The 24,022-nt window shown below is 43.4% G+C and overlaps 1 protein-coding gene across 1 annotated transcript in view; it reads right to left on the bottom strand.

The window, feature by feature from the left end:
* Positions 1 to 24,022, bottom strand: part of Cfap221 (cilia and flagella associated protein 221) — a 105,106-nt gene that overhangs the window by 53,504 nt on the left and 27,580 nt on the right. Inside the window, 3 exon segments of the mRNA XM_008847375.2 lie at positions 14 to 42; positions 1,459 to 1,618; positions 7,836 to 7,939. Coding sequence (XP_008845597.1) covers positions 14 to 42; positions 1,459 to 1,618; positions 7,836 to 7,939 — 293 coding nt within the window.

Here is a 24,022-nt window from a genome sequence, read left to right as displayed (position 1 = left end):
TTTACTTTCTTACGAGTATTCAATTTGTTAAACTCTTCTAATCTAGAGTTTTAAAAGAGATTAAATTAGTATATAAGACAATAGTTGGAGGTTCTTATTTCTAAATTCTTTCTGATAAAACTATAACTTTCAGTCCAATATTATAACTAAATCAAAAGTAAATCTTTATATTAAAAGAGTAGTTTATGAAAACAAATTCCATGTAGGTATATTAGCATATAATCGTATGTGTAAGAATACCCAGCAATGGTTGCTTTCCCTCCCTTTTTTTGTTTATTATACATTTATATAATGTTTGTGTGTGTGTATGTGTGCACATGCCACAGCATGCATATGGAGGTTACAGGACAATTTGAGGGAGTCTGCTGTCTCTTTCCATCAGGTAGGATCTGGGATTGAACTCAGATCCTCTGACTTGGCAGCAAACACCTTTACCTGATGATCCATCTTGCCGACCCTCCTTTGAATTCTCAAAGAATATGATAAGTGGAAAATACAACATGCTGGAAAATGCTCTCATGGTCTACTATAATTCATTTCTAGCCTGTAGCTTTTCAATAGCTAAATTGATTATATTTAGAAAATATTATTTTTGATTTACTTTCTTAGTAAAAGAATGATTATGCCCTTTCAAAAATCAAAACAAAAAAGGACTAGGGATGTGGTTTATTTGGTAGCGTGCTTGCCCCTATGTTTTAAAGTCTATTTTATATAGGCTCATCTTTTAATATAAATGTTGCATATTTTTGTAGAGCTGGGGTCAAACCTGGGAACTTGAACACTGTAGGCAAGTGTTCTACTAGTGAGCTGTACTCCAAGCCCTAAAGATAAGTTTTTCATCTGGTGTGGCAATACCTGCCTTTAATCCAAGTGCTCAGGAGGCAGAGGCAGGAGGATCTTTGTGAAACTGAAGCCAGCCTGGTCTACATAGCAAGTTCTGGGCAAGATGGGGCTACAGGGAGATCCTGTTTCAAAACAAGTAAATTAAGTAAAGTAAAAATGAGTTTTGATGATGTTACAAGAAAGAAAATGGAAAGAAAAAATTTGGACTCTTTTTCTTTTTCTTTTCTTTTCAAAAATTTTCAAAACAGGTTCTTGCTATGTAGCCCAGGTTGGCCTTGAACTCAAGATCTTCCTGCCTCAGCCTCCTTAGTGATGCAATTATAAGCATGCACCGCCTTACCCAAAATTGAACTGGATTGGATTTTTAATGAAGTGTTAAGATTAGACTGGGACTATAGCTCAATGGGTAGAGTACTTGTCTACCACGCACAGAGCCCTGGGTTCCATCCCCAGCACTGCACAAACTCTGAGTGGTGGTGCATGCCTGTGATCCTAGCACTTTGCAGGTGGAGGCAGGAGGAGGATCAGAAAGTTAAAGCCATCCTTGGCTGCATAATGAGTCTAAGGCTAGCCTGGGTTACATGAGTAGAGAGAAACATGATGGAGAAGCCGTACGGCAGGGCCATGTTGGGGTGGCATGTTCCAGTGAAGACACATTCATACGGCTGGGAGTTGAACTGTGAGATCCACAATTGAATTTTGATTTGTGCTGGCCCGTACTGGATGGGTGTGAACTTGACAGTTACTTTTGCCTTCCCATTAGCTGGAATTATTCCTATAAGGAAAAAAGAGAAATGCAATTACATTAGCTACTGAAAAGCAACTGAAGGGAGGGAGGGCTTGCTATCGGGTCCACAATCTGAGTAAAGTTCATCATGGCTGAAGGAAGAGAAGGCTTGCCATCTGAGTAAAGTCCATTACAACCAAAGGGAGGGAGGGCTTGCCATTGGGACTCACAATCTGAGTAAAGTCCATCACAATTTAAAGGAGGGAGGGACTACCATCCAGGTTCATGACCTGAGAGTGGTCTATCATGGTGGAGAAATGATGCAGGAGGAACCTGGGGTAGCAGGTCACATTGCATCCACAGTCAGGAAGCAGAGAGAGACGAATGCTAGTGCTCAGCTCACATTCTTCTTGTGTTGCAGTCCAGGACCCCAGCCCATGGAGAGGTAGGTCTTCCTACCTCAGTTAACCTAATCTAGAGACTCCTTTTTCAGATATGCCCAGGGCTATGTTTCCATGGTGATTCTAAATTCCATCAAGTTGACAAACGCAGTGATACCAGTCTTCTCACCAAGTGCAGTTGAAGATGTGGATGCACACACTGTCCCACTTACCAGCACAAGCCCTAGCAGTTCTCTGTTCTCTCTATAAATAGACTCCTTCATTAAGTGCACACAATCAACTTTGGAATGTTGACATAAACCTTGTTTATCAAAGATTATGTTAATCCTTTCTAAAAATTATCTGAGTGTAGTTATATAAATATGAACAGATCCATCTGTATTAGTTGATCAAACATGAATTCCTAGGATGTTGACCCTCAGGTAAATGACCAGAACTCTTTCCTGAAAGACTGGAAAGCTAGGATCATGTGAGTTTGGTTTTGATGATTCAGTTTTCGGTGGTTTGCTCTAATCTGATTCTTTCTCCTCAAATCTTTTTGTTTCAGTGTTGGGTCTGAAGCCCAAGGCCTTGTCCACGCTAGGCAATTGCTGTACTACTGAGCCCCAGCCCCAGCCTTCTCCTTTAAATCTTGTAGATGAACTGGCATTCCTTCCAAAGGCAAACAGCATGCCTCATCATGTTTCCCCTGTTTTCTCTCTGGTGCTAGTAGGGCTCAGAATACTGAAGCTCTTACCAGAGTTCTCAGTGTCAGAATCTGTGCCCTGACAGCCCTAACAAGCCAGGTGAAGTCACCTATCCTCAATAAGCCAATTAAATAGTTAAATTAATAGTGAAAAATTTTAAAAGGAGATTTATTCAATGTGCCCACACTGGAAAGAACAAAGAGGTTCAATGACCCCCCAACCCCTGTCCGTCTATGGAGTCCTGACAGGAGGCTTAGCTTTAGATATAGGGTAAGAGGCATGCATAGCTAAGCAGTCCTGGTCTGGGTGTGGTTCTGCCCATCACTGACTCAACATTGTCTCAGTTCTGTTCTCTCCTGTAAGGTGGTTTTACAAGTTAACAGAACTGTGAAATCACCTCCTGGGTCCAACAGTGAGATTGTAAGCCCCAAGGCAGATGCCAGCTCCACAGCAAGTTTATTTTCCTGGACATCTCCTACAGTGCTTCAGATATAAGCAGTTAATGGTTGTCAGGGGAGGGAGAGACATTTCTTCAGTGGTATAGCCACTGGTAAGGTGCCATGCACAAATAGCCTCTCACTCATGTGCCTATAAGCAACACTAATGAAACTCACGGACAGACAGACAGACATACAAAAGTAGAAGGGGGACTAGTTAACTTATTAGGATGAGGAAGGGGATCAGTGGGGTGTGGTAGGGGAACAAAAGGTATTGGAGAGTAAATTTGATCAAAATATATTATATGCATATATGAAAATGTCATAATGAACTCATTATATATAAATAATATGGACTAATTAAAAAAATTTAAAGAGGGTCTGGGGAGATTAGATCAGTGGTAAAGTACACAAGCACGAGTTTGGATCCCCAGCACCCAGGTGAGTCTGCCCACATCTGTAACCCAGCGGTGAGAGGGACAGCAGAGACAGGTGGATTTCTGGAGCTTACTGGTCAGTCTAGAATAAAATAGTGAGTTCCAGGTTCAGTAAGAGACCCTGCCTCAAAAAGTAATTGAAGAAGACATCCCAATATCAACCTCTGGTCTCTACACATGCCTGCATGAACATGCACATGCGCGTGCACACACACACACACACACACACACACACACACACACACACTGGGTATTTGTTAATTCCATGTGTACAGAGCTCAAATTGTTAAATCACCCTCATTACTGTTCCTCAAGCCTAGGGCAAGGCAGAAAAAGTTGATAGAGACCATTGACTCAGCGGAAACCTTGGGTCTGCAGAGAACAGAAGTTCAACTCAGTAGAAACCCTGATTCACTACACTGATCAGCCACTTGGTCAGAAAATCAGCTGTAGGGCCCATGGTCCATTAGGGGCTTGAGCCTAAGAACATCCTGTTACTTCTGGTCTTCTCATCAACTTAAAAATATAAGAGCAGGTCTGGGCTGAAGTTACTGTTCGCCTTACCCTGGGTGATTTATTTTTAAGTGCTCCCAGCCCAGACCTACCACATGAAGTCTGCTGTGGAGATGTAGTCCAGGAAACCAGAGCAGACCATTTTTTCTGTTATCAGCAATGCCAGTTAGTGCAGCTCTGTCACCACAGCATGGTGGCAGAAGATATTCAGTGCTGACAGTTGGAAAATGTGTGTCAGGCTCTGACACAGGCTACTGTTTGGTCAAAACTCACATTGGTATGAAAGAGAGATATCCTGTGTCTTATAAGGAAGAGAGGTATTCCCAACATTTTAGAAAGCCCAACTATAGGCTGGGGATGTGGCTAGTTGGTAGAGTGCTTGCCTAACATGCACAAGACCTCAAGTTTGATCCGTAGCACTAGATAGACCAGGTGTGGTGGTGCATGCCTGTAACCCAACACTTGGGAGGTAGAGGCAGGGGATTCAGAAATTCAGGATTATCCTTGGCTAGATAGTGAGTTTGAGGAACGCTGCCTGAAAGCAAAAGGTCTAAACTCCCACCCTGGGGTCAGTGTCAGACCATCACCCTCAGCATAACCAGGAATAATTAACAATGTTAAATCACAGAGCAGGAAGCCACAGGAGTGATATAGGCTTGTTAGCCTAGCACTGAGGAGACTGAGGCAGGAGGATCTCCAGTTCCAGACCAGTCTGGTCTACCCCACTAAACCCTGTTTCAAATACACAAATATCAAAAGCTAAAGGCTAAGAAAGCCCTAGTTCATCAATATAAGCATTACGAAAAATGCCACAATGATAAACGAAATCACCACAGGAAAGACTGCCAGGCTTTTTCCCAGGTGACAATAATATAAATATACGTGGTCATATTTTTAAAAAGTAATATAGACATATACATTTAAATATGTAAATAAAGTAATAAAGATAGATGCATGGGTATATTTAAATGTGGAAATAATCTAATAGAAAACATAGGCATGGATAGTGACTAAAAGAACATCAAAAATAAAGCACACTATTGGTTAGGGCAGTAAGGCCCAGACTGGGCCTTGTAACAATCATTCTTTCTTGTGTGTCTATACCCTGTTATAGTTTTTTTAATTTTCAATCAGCATATAATTGTACAGATGTGATTTTTCCACATCTCACAATTCTATAAGGATGACTCAGGGTAGTTAGCACCTCAAACACTCATCATCTCTGTGGTAATAAAACATCCAACATCTCAGAGGGATGTGTGTGCACATACACAGGTGCATGTGAAGGTCAACACTGTCCTCTTGAGTCTCATCTCCACCTTATTTTTTCAAAATATTTTATTTATTATTTTTATCTTATGTGTATGAGTGTTTTGCCTGCATGTATGTAAGTGCATCACATGCGTGCAAAGCCTGCAGAGGCCAGAAGAGGGTGTCAGATCCCCTGGAACTGGAGTTATGGATGGTTGTTAGCTGCCATATGGGTTCTGGGAGTTGAACCTGGGTCCTCTGAAAGAGCAGCCAGTGCTCTTAACTGTGACCCTTCTCTTCAGCCCCTCCACCTCATTTTTTATGCAGGGTCTCTCACTGAACCTGAAGCTCACTGATTTGGCTAGGTTGTCTGGCCATTGAGAGCCAGAATCCTCCTGTCTCCCAGCACTAGGATTACAGGTGTAAGGCACCATGCCTGGCTTCTTACATGGGTGCTGAAAATAGAGCTCAGGGTCTCATGCTTGTGCAGCAACTCTTCACTGCCTGAGGCATCTCTTCAGCCCCTCTCTGAGTTATTTGGAAGTATATGATATTGACCTCAGTCATCCTACTGCACAACAGAACACAGAATTTATTCCCTTTAACTGTAACCTGTTGTTGAGCATCTCCACCTCCTGTCCCCAGCCTCTGTTAACCACTAGTATAGTCTCTACTTGCATGAGAGAATTTTAAAAATTGGGGGAGGGGATAGAGTCTTATGTATCCCAGACTGGCTCTGAACTTTCTTTGTAGCTAAGAATGACCATAAATTCCTGATCTTCTGATTCTACCTCCCAAGTGCTTGGATTACAGGTTTGCCCTAACATGCTGTGCTAGTTAGTTTTTGTCAACTTGATACAAACTAGAGACACTTGGGAAGAAGGAACCTCAAATGAAAAATTTCCTCCATAAGATTGACCTGTGGGCATGTCTGTGAGGCGTTTTCTTGATTGTTAATTGATGTAGGAGGGCTCAGTGCACTATGGGTGGTGCCATCCCTAGGCAGGTGGGCCTGGGCTGTACAAGAAAGACAGCTGAGTAAGCCAGGGGTAAGCAAGCAGTAAATAGCATTCCTCCTCTGCTTCAGTTCCTGCCTCCAGGTTCCTGCGTCCAGGTTCCTGCTCTGACTTCTTTTAGTGATGAACTGTGACCTGTGAATTGTAAGATAAAAGAAATCCTTTCTTTTCTCTGGTTACTTTTGGTAAGTATTTTGTCAAAGCAACAGAGAAGAAAACTAGAGCAACATGCCCAGTTTATGCCGTGCTGGGGATGGAACCCAGAACATCTTACATAGTAAGCAAACACTACCAATTTAGCTACATCCCAGCTCCAAGAAGTCAAATTTTTTAGATTCTACACATAACTGAGGTCATCAATATTGTCACAATTTTTAAACAACTTTTTTTCCAAACATCTCAGAAAGTTCAGATTCTTCTCCATGAATTGTCTTAGAGTCATCTAATGCTCATGCTTGAAGCGTTAGCAAGGATAACTTTTAACCTTCTAAGATTTAGGGTTTCACAAACTGTGGGATTTGGGGTAAACTAATCCTGCAAGATTCAGTTCACAGCTACATTGTTTAAAAGTTATTTACCACTGAACTGTTGATAAATTCTAGCTCTACCTTTAATTCACCAGGTTACAGAGGGAGTGTGCCAAGAAGGCAGGGCATCCCTCTGTTTACAATGCTGAGTCACAGGTCACCTCTGCTGCGGGGTCTGGGGCAAGAGATGAGCTTCAAGACCCCCTGGAGCCCTGGTTCACAACTTTGCCTTGGTCAGTCAGGAACTCTGTACCCTATCTGAGGCTCAGTTTTTCTCATCTATCAAATGGGACAAAGCTTAAAGGATAAAATGATCTCCGAGTTCTGGGATTAATACTTGGTGCATAGCATATATCCTAAGACCATGACCTTCCAAGTCTTTATGTCACATAAGTATATGATCATTTATGGTAGACTCAGTTATCACTGAACTGTCAGGAAAAGGAAATATTTCTTGGAGAAATTTATATTTGGCCTGTTGGAGTTATTTCTTTTTCCCCATTTCTTTGTGTGTGTGTGTGTGTGTGTGTGTGTGTGTGTGTGTGTCCATGTTTTCTAAGTATGATGGCTAATATTCATTGCCAACTTGACTATAGTTACTATGGAAATACAACTCTGGGTGTATGTATAAGGGTGTTTCCAGAAAGGTGTGAGTGAGGAGAGAAGACCTACCCTAAATGTGGGCAGCACTTTTCCATGGGCTGGGGTCCTGGACTGAATAAAAAGTACAGAGTGAGCTGAACACCGACGAGCATTCATTTCTCTATGCTTTCTGACTGTGGATACAATATAACCAGCTGCCTAACACTCCTGCCACCATGCCTTCCCTAACATGATGGACTGACCCTCAAACTGTGAGCCAGAATTAGCCCTTCCTTGAGTTGATTTTGTCAGGTATTTGGTCACAGCAACAAAGAAAGAAACTAATATATCAAGTCGGGCCTTTGACCTGAGAACTGTTTGGAAATCTGGGATTTGAAGTCATACCTGTCCTCACCTGAATTGGGCTCAATTATAAAGGCCTGGTGAGACTGAAGCAAAGTGATGTGAAATTCAAAATCCACAGGACAGCTGCACTCCAAGGGAATCACATAGCTTTTGCTGTAAAACAAACAGAATAAGAAAATAGAATGCATTATTTTTCTTCTTAACCCTTGGTAGAAAGGAACAGAGAGAGACTCAAGTTGTGTAACAGCAGTAATGGGCAGCCAGCATCAACCTAGCTGATCATCTCCTGGTAACAAAAAGGTTTGTTTTGAGCAGGCTCTCATGTAGGCCCCGCTGGCATCAAGCTTGGTATGTAGCCAAATGTCTTAAGTTCATTTCCTGTTGCTGTGATAAAATACCCTGAAAAAAGCAACTTAAGGAAGAAAGGGTTTATTCAGTTCACAATTCTAGGTTACAGTCCATCATTGTGGGGATGTCAAGATGGCAGGGGCTTGAAGCAGCACATCTATAGTCCAGAGCAGAGAACAAGGAATGAATGCATGCATGCTTGTGCTCAACTTTCTTTCTCTGGTTTTATATAGTTCAGGAACCCCTGCCCAGGGACTGATGCTACCCACAGTAGACAAGTGTTCCCACTTCAGTTAACATAAGACAGTAGTCTCCCACAGACATGCCCTCAAGCCAACCTGATCTAGACAATCTCTCCTTGAGACTCTCCTCCCAGGTGATCCTAGATACGGTCAAGTCAACAACTAAAAACAACCATCACACCAAGGATGACCTTCTTTCTGATCTTCCTGCCTTTACCTCTTCAGTGCTGGGATTACAGGTGTGCAACACCACACCCAATTTATGCAGTGCTGGTGATGAAATCCACAGCTTCATGCATGCCAGGCAAACTCTCTACCAACTGAGATAAAGCCCTGGCCCCAGTTGCCTTTTTGTGTCTGGTTCATTCCAGTCAGCACAAGGTCCTCAAGACTCATTCACGATGTAGCCATGTGTCAGAACTCCCTTTTTTGTTTAGGTTGAACAGCATCTCATGCTATGTATAACCACATTTTGTTTATTCATTCACTGGTTTGTCTGTCTGTCTGTTTGTTGAGACAAGGTATCATGTAGCCGACACTACAGTTACTTGCTGAATTGAGGCAAGTCTACCACATAGCCTCTTCATTCCCTCTGTACCTTGGGAAAACAAGGAAACACTGAACAGACAGGCTTCTAGAAGGCCTGAGAAGCCCCCAGTCTTCATAGAACCTAGGACTGGAGAGTGGTAAAGAAATCACACCTTGGATGGTATGGGATTGAGATATGCTAGAGATGATGTTTAAACTGAGGTCTGGCATCCAGGAGAAATCCCAGAGAGAATGCTTTGTCACCAAAGACAACCAACCTTCTGCACCACAGGAATGTTGGGGGGGGGAGCAGAGGTAGTATTTCTCAGAAAGACCCATGTTCCCATAATTTTCCATTCCACCAGGGCGAGCCCAGGTCAGCTGTGTTTGCAGGGTAGGTGAGGTCAGAGGAGGCATGATATCTCGGAGCTACTTGGTCTCTTACATAGCACTTGAGCCATGTTACCTGGTCCTCTTTCAGCAGTAACTTGTGAAGCTCCTTCAAGAGATGGAGCTACTCTCTGTGTCCTTGCTTCTGTGTGCATGTGCTCATGTGCACACAGGTTCATTACTTGGGAATTAGTCATCTGATTTTTTTCGAGGCAGGGTCTGTTTCTCATTTTAACCTTGATCTCACCAATTAGGCTAGGCTGGCTGGCCAGTCAGTCCCAGGAAGCCACCTGTCTCTGCCTCCTTAGTGCTGGGATTACAAGTGTGCAATGCCACAGCTGGCTTTTTTATGTGGGTTCTGGGGATTGAACTCAGGTCCTCAAACTTGCCTGGCAAGCACTTTACCCACTGAGTTGTCTCCCGAGCCCACCTGCTTCTCTTTGCACCTCCTTCTTTCTCCTTCAGGCACCAGCTGACTTCTTCTTCAACTCTGTGTCTTGTCTACCCTGTAACTCCCGAGTCCTCATGCCTGTCCATTGGTTGGTCCCTACCTCTTCACCTTTCGGATAGTGGCTGCCCTGCCACCTGCCCAGCCCCTCACATGTTCTTGTTCATATTCTTGAGAAAGCACTGTAATTGCTGTGAGCAGAGCTATCAGGTCATAGGGAATATGCCTTTTTGAGAGGTACCCACCTGGCCTACCTATCTGTGGAGTTCACCACCACACATCTGGCCTCACCTGTAAGCACTGGATTTCCCTGAATACTGAGTCTTATGAAGGCAGAGTCTGAGTATGCCTGGGAACTCTGAAGTTATCCCAGATATATACACCTATACACTAAATGCTCAACACATATTTATTTTTCAGTAGCCAATTGGGAGATTGTCAATGTGGCTTTTTAAGTTATGCCTAAAGCATAATTTTCAAATGTATTATCTTTTAATATTCTTGGATATTTCAAATATGAAAACAAATATTTTTTAAAAAATTAAGATTTCTTTATTCATTACTAAGATATATCAAATATTTTCAAAGAAATAAAACATTACAAACTGATGCGTCTTGCTTACCTTCATTCTTTCCTTTGTATCACTACCTAACATTTCTATGTAGTGAATATCATTACATATCATGGTGAGGAAAGCATGGAGTGAAGCAGCTGCTCACATCGCATCTGCAGTCAAGAAGCAGAGAGAGATGAATGCCAGTGCCCAGCTTGCTCAGTTTTATTCAGTCTAGGATCCCAGCCGTTGGGATGGTGCTGCACACATTCAGGGTGGGTCTTCCTTGCTCAGTTAAATCTCTCTGGAAACACCCTCACAGGAACACCCATGTATATATTCTAGGTGGCACCAAATCTAGTAAAACTGGCAGTGTACCCATGAACTCTCAACAGCTGTGGTTGCCTTCATAAGACCTGAAGAAGTTCAAATCAGTGAACACTCCAGCATGGACAGGTGGAGAACTCACAGACCAACTCCTGGGGGATGGAGAGTCTTCTTCAGGGTCGTGGTCCCTGGTAGGTCATTCATACTCCCATGGTCAGCACTATACCCATGTGCACAGAGGCAACACAAATTGGATTCAGTATGTTATATATTTTTAAAACCAGAAGAGAGACTGAGTGTGGTGGCACATGCTTTTAATCCCAGCACTCAGAAGGCAGAGACAGGCAGATCTCTGTGAGACTGAGGCCAATCTGGTCTACATAGTGAGTTCCAGGTCAGCTGGGGCTACGGAAGGACGCTGTCTCAATACACACACACACACACACACACACACACACACACACACACACACCCGACATAAAAAAAAAAGGAGGAACAAGAGAGGGGGCCCCAGAGAGGGCTGGAGTAGGGGGGAGAATTAAATGAGGTAGCCCATTTAACGACTATTGTCTACTATGTAGGCAATCACTAAATAAACATGACCACATGCGCGCGCGCGCACACACACACACACACACACACACACACACACACACGACATGAAAGTAAAAGGAGCAGCAGGAGAGGGGGACCCAGAAAGGGTTGGAGTAAGGTGGGAGGTAATATGGTCAAAATGCATTGTATTTGTGTATGAAATTCTTTAAAGAATAAAAAAGATTAACCATCACATTGGGGTGCCCACCAAGCAGCTACTTTAGAACTATTGTGCTCTCAGGCAGCTTGGCTCCCCTCGGCATTATACATTGGCTGTCATTATCCACTTGCCTCTGTCCCCAACTGGACATGAAGCCCCAAGCCCAGGCCAGCAGAGTTTTCTGGCTTTCTTTCATTGGATTCGGAGGAAAAGAACCTCCCCTTCACTTCAAGTCAAGGCTAGGTGTTGATCCCTGGAATCAGTAGACACCGGATGAGCTACAGTCTCAGTGACTGCTGCAGCCTGAGATCCTGGGACTTGGGATTCCTTGCTGTTTTGCACTTGTTTCGCTTTATACCACCTCACTTCCGAGCCTGTGCGGTTCCCTCTGATGCTCTTTTATGTTGTACTTGTCATTGGCAGGGGTCTGGAATACAAGAGGTGCTGGGCATGGTATACTCTCTGCTCCATTTGTGTGTGTGTGTGTGTGTGTGTGTGTGTGTGTGTGTGATGTTTGTGTGGTTGTGTACCCGTATGTATTTCTACATGCATGTCTGTGTGTGCATGTGTGGTGTCCAGAGGTTCACATCTGGTGTTTTCCTCTATTGTGTTCACGTTATTTTTTGAGGCAGGGTCTCTTTATTAAGTCTGGAGCAAGTCAATTCAGTTAAACTCTCTAGCCAAAGAACACCTCTCCGCCTTCCCAGTTGTGGGGATTACAGATGTATAGTGCCATGCCTAGCTTTTTATATGCATGCTGGGAATCTGAATTCAGGTCCTTATGCTTGCCCAGTAAGCACTGCACAGACTGAGGCTTCTCCAAGCCCCTCTTGGCTCTGCCTTTACCAGATGCCTCTAATGACTTTGAAGAGACCTGTGCTCCGCCTGCAGATTACCTGATGCCTACCAGGCAATGCCCTGCTTCTAGTTAATTCCAACTGCTATTTATTTCTATTTCTTTGATGTTTGCTTAGTTTTTGTTTTGAGTCAGGGTCTCATGCAGACCAAGCTGTCCTCAAGCTCCCTATGTAGCTGAGGATGACCTTGAACTATTGATCCTCTTGCCTCTACCTCCTGAGTGCTGGGATGACAGTTGTGTACCACCAGGCCTTGCTTATGAGGTGCTGGAGGTGGAACCTGGGACTTTGTGCATACTAGGCAAGCACTCTTCCAACTGAGCTACATCCTCAGCCCTCCACTGCTATTTATTATATAATATTAACCCTTAGCTGTGATGGTCTGTGAGGCCAGCGCAGTGATGCTGTGAGTATACAAGCCCAGCAGGGGACAGGATTGCCCCAGGCTTCTAGCAATCATGTCCCTGTGACCCACATTTCTGATATAAATCCTGGTTGTTTTGTTTTTGTTTTCCTTTTGAGACAGGGTCTGCCTATAGCCTCAGGTGGCCTAGAACTTGCTATGTAGGCCAGGCTGGCCTCCATGGCACAGAGATCGGCCTGCCCCTAAGTACTGGGATTAAAGGTGTGCACCACCATGCCCAGCTGTGATATACATCTTGGATAGAAGTAACATGGAGTCTTTTCCTCAGCTTGTAGTGAGAGGAACACTTCACAGGCTTTACTACCAAACTTATAAATCTTGTCCTAAATCAGGCTCTGCCTGAGGTATGTGGCCAAACACAGTTCTCTGAGATGCCTTCCGATTCTGAAAATGAGTTCACAAATGTGGCTGAGTTTTCAACATGTGATGGATAATCTCAATAGTCAGCTTGATGGGGTATAGGATCACCATGGAAACAAAAACTTCCGTGCATGTCTGTGAGGGGATTTCTAGATTGGGTTAACTGTGAGTGGCATCACTCCATGGGCTGCAGTCTTGGGCTGAATGAAAAGGAGAAAGTGAGCTAAGCACTAGCATTCATCTCTCTGCTTCCTGACTTCGGATACAATGTGACCAGTTACCTCCTGCTCCTGCCACCACACCTTCCCCACCATGATAGACTGTATTTTAAACTGTGAGTCAAAATAAGCCCTTTCTTAAGTGGCTTTGGTCAGATTTTTTGCCACAGCCAAGAGAATAACTAATATACAAGGCTGTCTAAGGCTATACCGTCCTAAACATGCAGTTCAGCCTAGCAGACACTTAGGTACAACTTAGCATCAGCTGCTCTACCCAAATTGCCTAGACAGAACTAATGTTCTGAGTTACAGCAGCAGAGGCTGCATATGCCCATGGAGAGGTAAGCATGCCTTGGGCAATGGTCCATCACTGTCCACACATGGTCTCTGAAGATAAGTCCAGGGCCTCTTGGGGCCTCATACTGTGAGATCCATAGGTTAGCACCTATAGGGTTTGTCTCAGAGCTGTCCCACTGAGGTCTAGTTTGAACTCAGGGATCTTCTAATAAATGCCACATGACTGCATTAAAAAAAAAAGTGAAACAATCTTCCTAAAATCCTCTTGGTTTTTCCCACTGGTGATAAATGCTGTTTTCAATTAACTCCAAAGCTCTGATAATTTCTATAGAAAAGGTATCAAGGTATTTGTTTAATGATGATTACATGAAGCCAAGTTCCTGATGCACTCACCAGCCTGGAAAAATAAACAGTTTCTTAAGGACATAAAATTCCAAGCACCAAGAGTCAGAAGGTGCTGGAGTGGTCCCAGTCACCCAATTGTAATGAGACCTCTGCACTCTGCTCTCCTTGCTGCTCCTGTTGTCATTGTTGAACTTGTATGGATGGTGGGGCTAGGAACGCAACTCAGTGACAGAGTGCTTATTTACTGTGATAGGTTTTTAAACAATTTTAGAATTTTTTTTTGGTCCTTTTGAGACAGGGTCTCCCTGTAGGCCCAGCTGTCCTGGAACGCACTATGTAGACCAGGCTGGCCTTGAACTCACAGAGATCCACCTGCCTCTGCCTCCTGAGTGCTGGGATTAAAGGCGTGTGCCACCATGCCAGGCTTCAATTTTAGATTTCTAAAAAATATTTTATTTATTTTTATTTATGTCTATGAGTGTTTTTCCTGAATGTATGTGACCATATTCAGGACAGAAGACAGCATTGTATCCCCTGGAATTGGAGTTACAGACTTTTGTAAGCTAGAATGTAGGTACAGGGAATTGAACCCTGATCCTTTGCAAGAACAGCAAATGCTCTTAACCACTGAGATGTCTCTCCAGCCCCAATTTTAAAAAAATTTCATGGATATGCATGTGGGTATGTGCATGTACATGTGGGTGCCTGTGAAGGCTAGAAGAAATTGTTGAATCCCCTGGAGCTGGAGTTATAAGTAGTTGTGAGTCACCAGATGTGGGTGCAGGGAACGGAACCCAGTTCTCTGCAAGAACAATACATGCTCTTGTCTTGACTATGGAGCTGTTTCTCCAGGCTCTATGTGATGATTAGTTTTAATTATCAACTTGATACTGTCTAGAATCATTGGGGAGGCAGGGCTCTGGTCATGTCTGAGGGAATTATCTTGGTTACTTAGTTAAAGGGGGAAGATCTGCCCACAGTGGGTGGCAACATTCCCTAGGCAGGGAATTCTGAGCTGTGAGAGTGAAGAAAACAAGCCTTTCATTAGAGTTCTGTAACTTCTAAGAGTGGAAAAGCAAGGGCTGGGACTACAGCTCTGCAGTAGATGCTTGCCTGGCATGCATGAGGAAAAATATATTAAGTACTTTTAAAGAATCACTTCCTATTTTTTAATAAACTACAACACAAACCTTTTAAATACTAAGCCTTTGTATTATGATCATATGCAAATTTTATTGTTACTAGGAGTGAGCACAAATTTGTCTTACAGAAAGTAAACATCTGGGGAGGTTGGTAGAGTGCTTGCCTAGCATGCATGAAGCCCTGGTTTTCTGTTCCCAGCACTGCATAAACTGGTCATGGTGGCATATACCTGGAATCCTAGCACTCAAAAGGAGGAAGGGAATCAAGGTTATCCTCAGCTACTTAGTGAATTTAGTGCCAGCTTGGTTACATGAGACCTTGTCTAAAGAAAGGAAGGAAGGAGGGAAAGAGGGAGAGAAGGAGGGCAAGGGAAAGATGGAGAGAGAGAGAAAGAGAGAGAGAATATGATATAATAAATTCAAATTTCCTTCTTGTCCCTTCTCTGAGTTTTTGAGAGAATGAATGCTTTGTGAACTTACTGGAGATGACATAAAATCAAATAAACTCTCTGTTTAAAACCCTCAGTGTCTGGAGAGTGTCATGAATGTGCCACTTTACCATAATGGGGCTTGACTCCTTTGCTGGAGAATGAAGGGCCAGGGACATTAAGCATGATGAATGTGTGCTATTCCAAGACACCTGCATTTAGCAGTCACAATAACTTAAACCATTAGTTATTAGGTTTGCATAAAACTTGAGGGTCTGGGCAGGGAAAATGGCTCAGTTGGTAAAGTGCCTGCCATGCAAGTGTGAGGACCTGAGTTCAGTCGGCAGAACCAATATGTAAAAGCTGGGTATGACAGGGTATGCCTGTAACCCCAACTCTGGAAGTGTGGAGACAGAAGGATACCAGGGGTTTTCCAGGTAGTCAGTCTAGCCATGGCAAGCTTCGGGTTCAGTGAAGAGTATCTAAAAAAATATGGCGGAAAGCCAGGTGTGGAGGTGCACACCTTTAATCCCAACACTTTGGAGGCAGAAGCAGGTGGATCTCTGTGAGATCAAGGCCAGCCCGGTCTACATAGTGTGTCCAGACCAGCTGCAGTTACAGAAAGACCCTGTCTCAGAAACAAAACAAAACAAGAAAATAAAATTAAATTTAAAAATATGGTGGTGAGTGACAGAGGAAGACAGCCCTATGTTAACCTCTAGTTTCCATACTTGCACACATGAGCATGTGCAACTCCATGCATGTGTGTACACACAAAAAGAATGCAGAGGTGAAATGGTATCTGTCATCTGTAGTGATAATATGCAACCTGTTGATTTCATAATCACCGTTTATGTCTGGGGTCACAGTTCAGTGATAAAGCATGTGCTTAGCGTGTGAGAGACCCTAGATTCAAATCCACCAGACAGCACATTTACAATGATTAAAATGGTAAGCTTTATCACACTGTTGTGTAACCATCAGGTGCCCACAGAACTCTTCATCTTGTGAAACTGAAGCCCTGTCCCCATTAAGCACCACCAGGTTACCATTTCTCCCTCCCAGCCACTGGCAACCACCATCTACTGTCTACCCTCAAGAACCTGATGACTCTAGGTCCTTCATATGACTAGGCTCATACAGAATAAAATACTTTAAAAAAATAAATATTAAGGGGGCAGGGAGATAGCTAGGTTGGTAAAGTGTTTGCTGTGCAAGCATGAAGACCTGAATTTAGATCCCTAGTACCCATACAGAATGCTGAGTGTGGGAGAGTGCTTACTGGGAGGTAGAGACAGGCAGATCCCTGGAGCTTGTTGATCAGCTAGTCTAGCTAATCAGTGAGGTCTAGGTCTCAGTGAGAGACCTTGTCTCAAAAAACAAGGTGGCTAGCTCTAGAGGATTAACACCCAACCTTGTTTTCTGACCTCCACACACATGTGCAAAATATGTATCTACACCTACATACACAAGCGCACCCATATACAAACACAATACCTGCCACACACATACAATTTAAGTATTAAATTCACTTTATACAAAAGTACTAATAGAAATAACATATTTGGCTAGCCAAATACACATAGCTGGAGAAGTCATAGATCTTAGATAAAACTCCAAGGCTGTCACAGTCCTAGACAAATCATATTTCTATGTGCAAAATATGGATCCTTAAATTTATAGACAAGTGTCCCAGTCACCACCCATCAAAGAAGTTTCTTTTTCAAACAGAGATGGTTGCAGAGTTCCACAACTGGTCACACACAGAGATTGTCTGTGAACTTCCCAAGCCTAAGTGGCACATCTAGGATGCAACCACTACACCTAAGGTTCACAGAACACAGAACAAGGAATGAAGAGACACTGATGCATCTTTCAGTTTTCATCAATGAAGCTCCCTCATGCAACAGAGGAAACGCAAAAGGTGACAAATGGCCAAAACGCAGAGAATAAGGGTCTGCAGAGTGTGGTCCTTGGACAGGTCTCCTATATTAAAATCCACCTACCCAGGGCTCAGGAACCATTGAGGAAGAGGGAGCAGAAAGATTGTAAGAGCCAGGGAGGAGGTGCACGATCATATGGAAATAATCCTACAGGCTCTTGGGACTCTTCTCATTGGAACCTACAGCAATGGTGTCAGCATGCCCAAGACCCATGCAAACTTAAGCAGACAAAAACCCAGCACCAAACTGTGGATATGAACAGCAGGTCCCAATTTTAGCTGAAGAATTATTAGCAGCTGATTACTGCTGAGTGAGGAAGAGCTGATCTTCTTAAAGGGAGGGTCTTTACATAGGCTGACTAGATCCCAGTGGATGAACTTGCAATGAGGGACATCTGGGGACACTAACTTTATATGATAGGCCTTAACACAACATACAGAATGTATGAACTCCAGTGGGGGAGGGGGCGATGGGAGGGTGGCAAAGGGGAAGGGGGTATAAAGATGATTTTCTGTATGAAATACACAAAAATTCAATAAAAAATGTTTTAAAAGTGTCTTTTAATAAACTCAAAAAAAAAAAAAAGGAAAGCAATAACACAGTTGACAGGAAATAGCAAATAGCTCTTTACAGTTCCCACAGGGGGTAGGAAACATGGGATAGTGGAGTAGGGAGTGGAATGGTTCCCTGTAGCGGTGAGCAGGGCCTGTGGCTGGAGCCCAGAGAAAAGGATGAGCTGGTGGCAGGAACCAGGACCAGGCCCAGCTGGAGGGAAAGCAAACAGCAGCTCAGCCAGTGGGAAGGAAGATGAAGGACCTCCTGCAGGGTGACCAACAGGCTGCAGTGGTGGTTTGAATGATAATGACCCCCCCATAGGCTCTAAGTATTTGGACATTTTTGTCCCCAGTTGGTGGCGCTGTTTTGGGAGCTCTTAGAAGGCGTGGCCTTGCTGGAGGAAGCACATCACTGGAGGCAGGCTTGGAGAGTTCTGAAGCCATTTACCCTCTGCTTTTTGTACCTGCTTGAAGATGTGAGAGCTTAGCTTCTGCTCCTATTCTAGCCATCTCTGCCACCATGCCTCCCTGTCATGACGGACTCTTGTTCTTTTGGAACTGTAAGCTAAGTAAACTTCCTTTTATAAGTTCCCTTGGTTATGGCATTATATTACGGCAACAGAAAAATAACTAAGACAGCTGCTTCATACAGAGAATTTATTGGGGAAGAGTAGACACTAGAAGCTACTGACAGCTGCTTCTTTTGGACTGGGTTATAGTAGAGGCGACCACATGCTGATTGTATTCAAACCACACTTCTTCCCAGCCAAATAGCCTATAATAGCACTTGACACAACCAGCAGGACCCTGGGGACAGTCTGCCTGTCCCTGTGACCTGCCCACCAGTAGTTACCAAAGGAAAGGCTTATTCTTCGGTGGAATAAGGAATATTTGTTTTCCTTAAAACAAAGCAACTTAAATCAAAATATTTTTGGTTCTGAAATTGCTTTATGTATAAGAATCATGTTAAGAAACTGGGGACATGTATAACAGAAGACAACTGTTCAGGAAATTACAGTCATGGGCTGGAGGTGTAGCTCACTTGATAGAGTCTTTGCCTAGCATGCATGAAGCCCTGGGTTCTATTCCCAACACTGCATAAACCAGGCATGGTGGCACACATCAGTAATCCCAGTGCTTGGGAGGTAAAGGCAGGAGGCTCAGAAGTGTATACTTATTCTTGGCCACATAAGGAGTTTGTGTCCAGAGAGAGAGGAATGATTTTTCAGTCCTAGTTCTATGAACTGGTTGCTACTACTCCATCCTGAATATTTTGACAAGCACTCAATCATATTCTAAAAACCACATTGAATGTACATGTGTTTGCATGCTTGTGTGTGCTTGCATGTGTATGTATCACTTGTGTGCAGCACCGCAGATCCGGGATGCAGCAGCCCTACTGCATCTATGCTGCTGGAGCAGTGTCAAGGTTGGAACTAGACAACTGTGTGAACCAAGCCAGGCAGAGGAGCACTTAGACACCATCCTTAGTGTAAGGGAATCTCCAAGGACTTGAACCCATCCATGAGCCTTTCTTTCTCCTCATAAAAATGTACTTTGGGTAGGCACTGGCATTCTTTATGTTATATTCTTAAATATTAGACCTGGAAATTGACCCACAAATACTTTGTGTATCATGCACACATGCCAGAGGTCAACCTCATATGCCATTCCTCAGGTGTTGTCCAACTTGATTTTTGAGACAGGGTCTCTCACCAGCCTGGAACTTACCAAGTAGGCTAGGCTGGTTAGCAAGCCCCAGGGATCTGCCTGTCTCTACCCACCCCAATGCTGGGATTATAAGCATGTGCCATCATGCTCAGCTTTTCACATGGGTTCTGAGGAGCCAAACTGAGGTCCTCATGTTTGTGCAGCAAGCACTTTACTGACTCAGCCATCTCTCTGGGCCCCATGAATACTTTCTGTACTGATAAAGGTCCTTATGAGTTAGTATATGATACTAGCTTGCGGTTTCAAATAAGCATGCTTGTTGAACATATACATTATTCCAAGAATTTATACAGACTTTCTAAACTAGAAAATGTGTTCTCTCCTCAACTCCTATACCAGATACACGCATTTATTTTCTCTTGGTGCCAATCATAAATTTATGCCACTATGACCACCACACAAACCACTTGAACATTCTGTACAAAGTCTAAGGGAGAAGATGAATGTTAGAATCTTTAAACTAGCCTTTCATAAGATCAATGTCTTTCCTTTGCGTTCTCTGGGACCTTAAAGTCCAGACTTTTGCAGAAAGATAAAATACATGTTAGTGAAGGTCTTCAGCTGAAAGTTCTGCTTGCCTCCCTGAGGTTAGCACCCAGTTCTGCTGAATGCAGGGGAGACATTCATGTGCTTCTGCATCTATTCACATAGATTCCTAGAGTTTAGAGCTGAGATGATTTTTTTCCCACTAAAATCCATAAAAGGAGATAGGACCAAGATGAATAATTAGATTGATACTTTCTCAGTCAAAGCATATTAAATAAAAATTCTAACTACAAACTGTGGGAGAATTGTTCATATAGCAAAAACATGGGCTACTGTTAAGTGACAGTGATTGGTGTGTGTATTCTTGTGTGTGCTCCTGTGTATGTGTGTGTGTTCCTATGTGTATGTTTGTGTGTAGTGTGTGGTCGTGTATATGTTCATGTATGTACAGGTGTACATGTATATGGACGCTAGAGTTCAACTCTAAGTGTCATTCTTCACTGTCCTTGTGTTTTGAGATAGCATCTGTAAGCGTCCCTGAACTCACCAAGTAGGCTAGGCTGGCTGACCAGTGAACACCAGGGATCCACCTGTTTCTGCAGTCTCCCCAGTGCTGGTATTACAAGCACAGGTCACCCAAGCCCAGTTTTTTAAATATGGGTTTTAGTTCTAGGAATTGAACTCAGGTCTTCATGCTTGCAAGGCAAGCACTTTGCCAACTGAGCCACCTCCCCAGCCCATGACTGTTTTAATCTGAATACTGATTTTGAGATGTAAGCTAACTGCTGTCCCAGAGACCCAGGCAGAAACTGAAAATCAGGAGTGTATCCACAAGTTCAAGTTGTCCTTACAGGGGAGCTTCCATAAAATGCTGCTGCTTCTCCAAATTGACCTTGAGTTTGGGACACAGAAACAAAAATGTTTCCCTTGACAACTAGCGTTTGAAACTCATCCTGAAGATGAATTTGTAGCCATTACACTGGTTTTGCCACAGCTGTGGCTGGTTCTTAATGTCTCACACAAGGGCTCAGAAACATCACAGAACCAGCTGACTGTCTTCTGTGCCATCAAACTTCCCTGTACATTCTGGTTGAGAAGTGCACATTCTCATGCAGCCTAGCAGCTTTAAAAGTCAAGGCAGAACTTCAGATCCTGACCATGGCCATTCCCACACCTAAAATGAGACATGAGGCTCACTACCTGTATTAGTTACCTGACAAATGCAATTTTAAAAAGATTTCTTTTGGCTTACAGTCGGAGGGTACAGTCCATCAGGACAGGCAAGGCATGGTGGTAGGAGTGTGAGGCAGTTGGTCACATTGCATCTTTAGTCAAAAAGCAGAGAGAGATGAACACTGGTGCTCAGCTCACTTTCTCCTTTTTATTCAGTTCAGGACCCCAGCTCATGGGACTGTGCTGCCCACATTTAGGGTGGGTCTTCCCAGCTCAGTTAACTCAATCCAGAAACTTCCTCACAGACATGCTTCAAGTTTTGTTTCCATGGTGATTCTAAATCTAACCAAACTGACAATCAAGTTTAACATCACAAGTTATTTATAGCATGCTAGCCAACATCAGTGGTAGCTTGGTGCCAGGAAGACCGAATGATGGGAGAACATCTGATTAATGAATTGCAGCTAGCTACTTGTATCAGAAAGACACTTTTGTTTTATTTTCGAGATAGGATGTCATGTAGCCCAGGCTGGGCTCACTCATGTAGCTGACCTTGAATTTTCATCTTCCTCCTCCACCTCCAGAGTGTTGGGATTCCAGGCATATGTCATTACACCCAGTGAGAAATACACTGTTGCAGAAACTTCAGAGTAAATGAGTTAACCCAACCTTATCAGAACCATGAGAATGGAATGTTATAAAATTTCTATATCTAATATAAGCATGTTATTTGTGTGCATAAGAAGAGTGAGATTTACATTTTTTTTTTTTTGGTCTTTTTGAGACAGGGTCTCCCTGTAGCCGCAGCTGTCCTGGAACTATGTAGACCAGGCTGGCTTTGAACTCACAGAGATCCACCTGCCTCTGCCTTCCAAGTGCTGGGATTATTTTTATCTAGCACTCTTCACCCTATTTTTCAGATAGTTTCTCACTGAACTTGGAGAGACAGAATCTCTCATTGGACCTGGAGCTTATCAATTTAGCCAGGTTGGCTGGCTGGCCAATGAGCTCCAGGGATCCTCTTGTCTCAGCCTTCCCATTACTGAGAATATAGATGCACATTGGTTTGGTTTTGTTTCATTTTGGTGGGTGATGGGGATCCAAACTCAGGCCTTCATGCTTGTGCGGCAAGTGCTTTACCCACTGAAGCATCTCCCCAGCCTCATGATTACCATATTTAACAAGCCAGGATGCTCAGGTTTATCTAGTTACAAATTACAATGTCAGGCTACAGAGGGACAGAGAACTGCAAGTTCTCTGCACCCTGGGATGCTGTGTTTGACTTAGAGATGTTGGACAGACCCTGGAATGCAACTTTCCTTATTTACAGAGGCTGTCAGGGTGCATTTTAGCAGCTCTTAAGCCACCAAAGTTGTTTATGGGTACTTGGCAAGGGTTCCCATGGCATTTTATCTCAGTAAGGAAAACTTACAACAGTCAGATCCAGACACCAAAAAAATGTGGATGATGAATGTGAATAAGGCAACTTCATGACCTAATGGAAGACAGACTGGAATGCTATCCAGTCCTCAGAGAAGCTCTGACTAGATCACAGTTGCTCCTCTCTAGAAGATCCCGCGGTAAGAAAGCAAAATAAGCAACTTCAACTCAGATCCTCAACTTCTGACAATATTGTTCAAAAGTGTTCTATGTACAAAGGGCAACAATGGATTCTTCTGAATCTACCTGTCCTGGTTGGCTTTGGCTGTCGACATGACACAGCCTAGAGTAATCTGAGAGGCCAGTCTCAGCTGAGGAATTACCTGTATCAGATTGGCCAGTGGACATGTCTGTGTGGGATTCTCTTGATCATTAATTGATATAGAAGGGCCCAGTCCACTGTGGATGGCACCATCCTCAGACAGGTGATTCTGGACTGTATCAGAAAGCTACCCGAGCATAAGCCAACCTTGTACCAGCCAGCAAGCAGAATCCTCCATGGTTCCTGCTGTAGTTCCTTGGTTGTGAATGAGTTCCTTGGTCATAGGTAATGCTGTGTGGTATAGCAAGCAGGCTTGCCTTCAAGCTCCTGCCTTGAATTCCCTCAATGATGGACTGTGGCCTGCAGTTGTAAGTTAAAACAAACCTTTCCCTTCTTAAGTTGCTTTTGATCAGAGTATTTTTCACAGTAACAGCAATGAAACTGTTGATGGATTTATGTCCTTCCATCAGCTTTTCACTTCTTTATAATGAAGGGTGGTTCTTCTTTCTGTAGAAATTTTTTACTAAAACATCTTAAGAACACACATACAGGGCTGGGGCGATGGCTCAGTTGGTTTGAGTGCTTGTGTTTCAAGCACAAGGATCAGACTTTGATTCTAAGAAAGAAAAAGAAACATTGGTCTTGGAGAAGCCTAGCTTGAAATTTCTAAAACTTGCTCTTCTCCCTGAGTCTTTGTACACGTTGCTCAGCTGGTTTGTGTGGGAGTAGAACAGCACAAATTTATAATTGGCCCTGTAATGGTCAATATTGATGGTCAATCTGTCAGGATCTAGAATCACTTAGGAGACAAACCCCTAGGCTTGTCTGTGAGGGAGTTTCTAGATTGGTTTAGCTGAGGTGGGAAAAACCACCTTGAATGTGAGTGGCACAATCCTGTGAGCTGGGGTCCTGGACTAAATGAAAAGGAGAAAGTGAGCTGAGCACCTGCATTCATCTCTCTCTGTTTCCTAACTGTGGATACAAT

Source organism: Nannospalax galili, unplaced genomic scaffold (genome assembly GCF_000622305.1).
Source record: "Nannospalax galili isolate Female #2095 unplaced genomic scaffold, S.galili_v1.0 scaffold1343, whole genome shotgun sequence".
NCBI classification, from domain to species: Eukaryota; Metazoa; Chordata; class Mammalia; order Rodentia; family Spalacidae; genus Nannospalax; species Nannospalax galili.
This window is presented reverse-complemented; position numbering and strand designations above follow the sequence as displayed.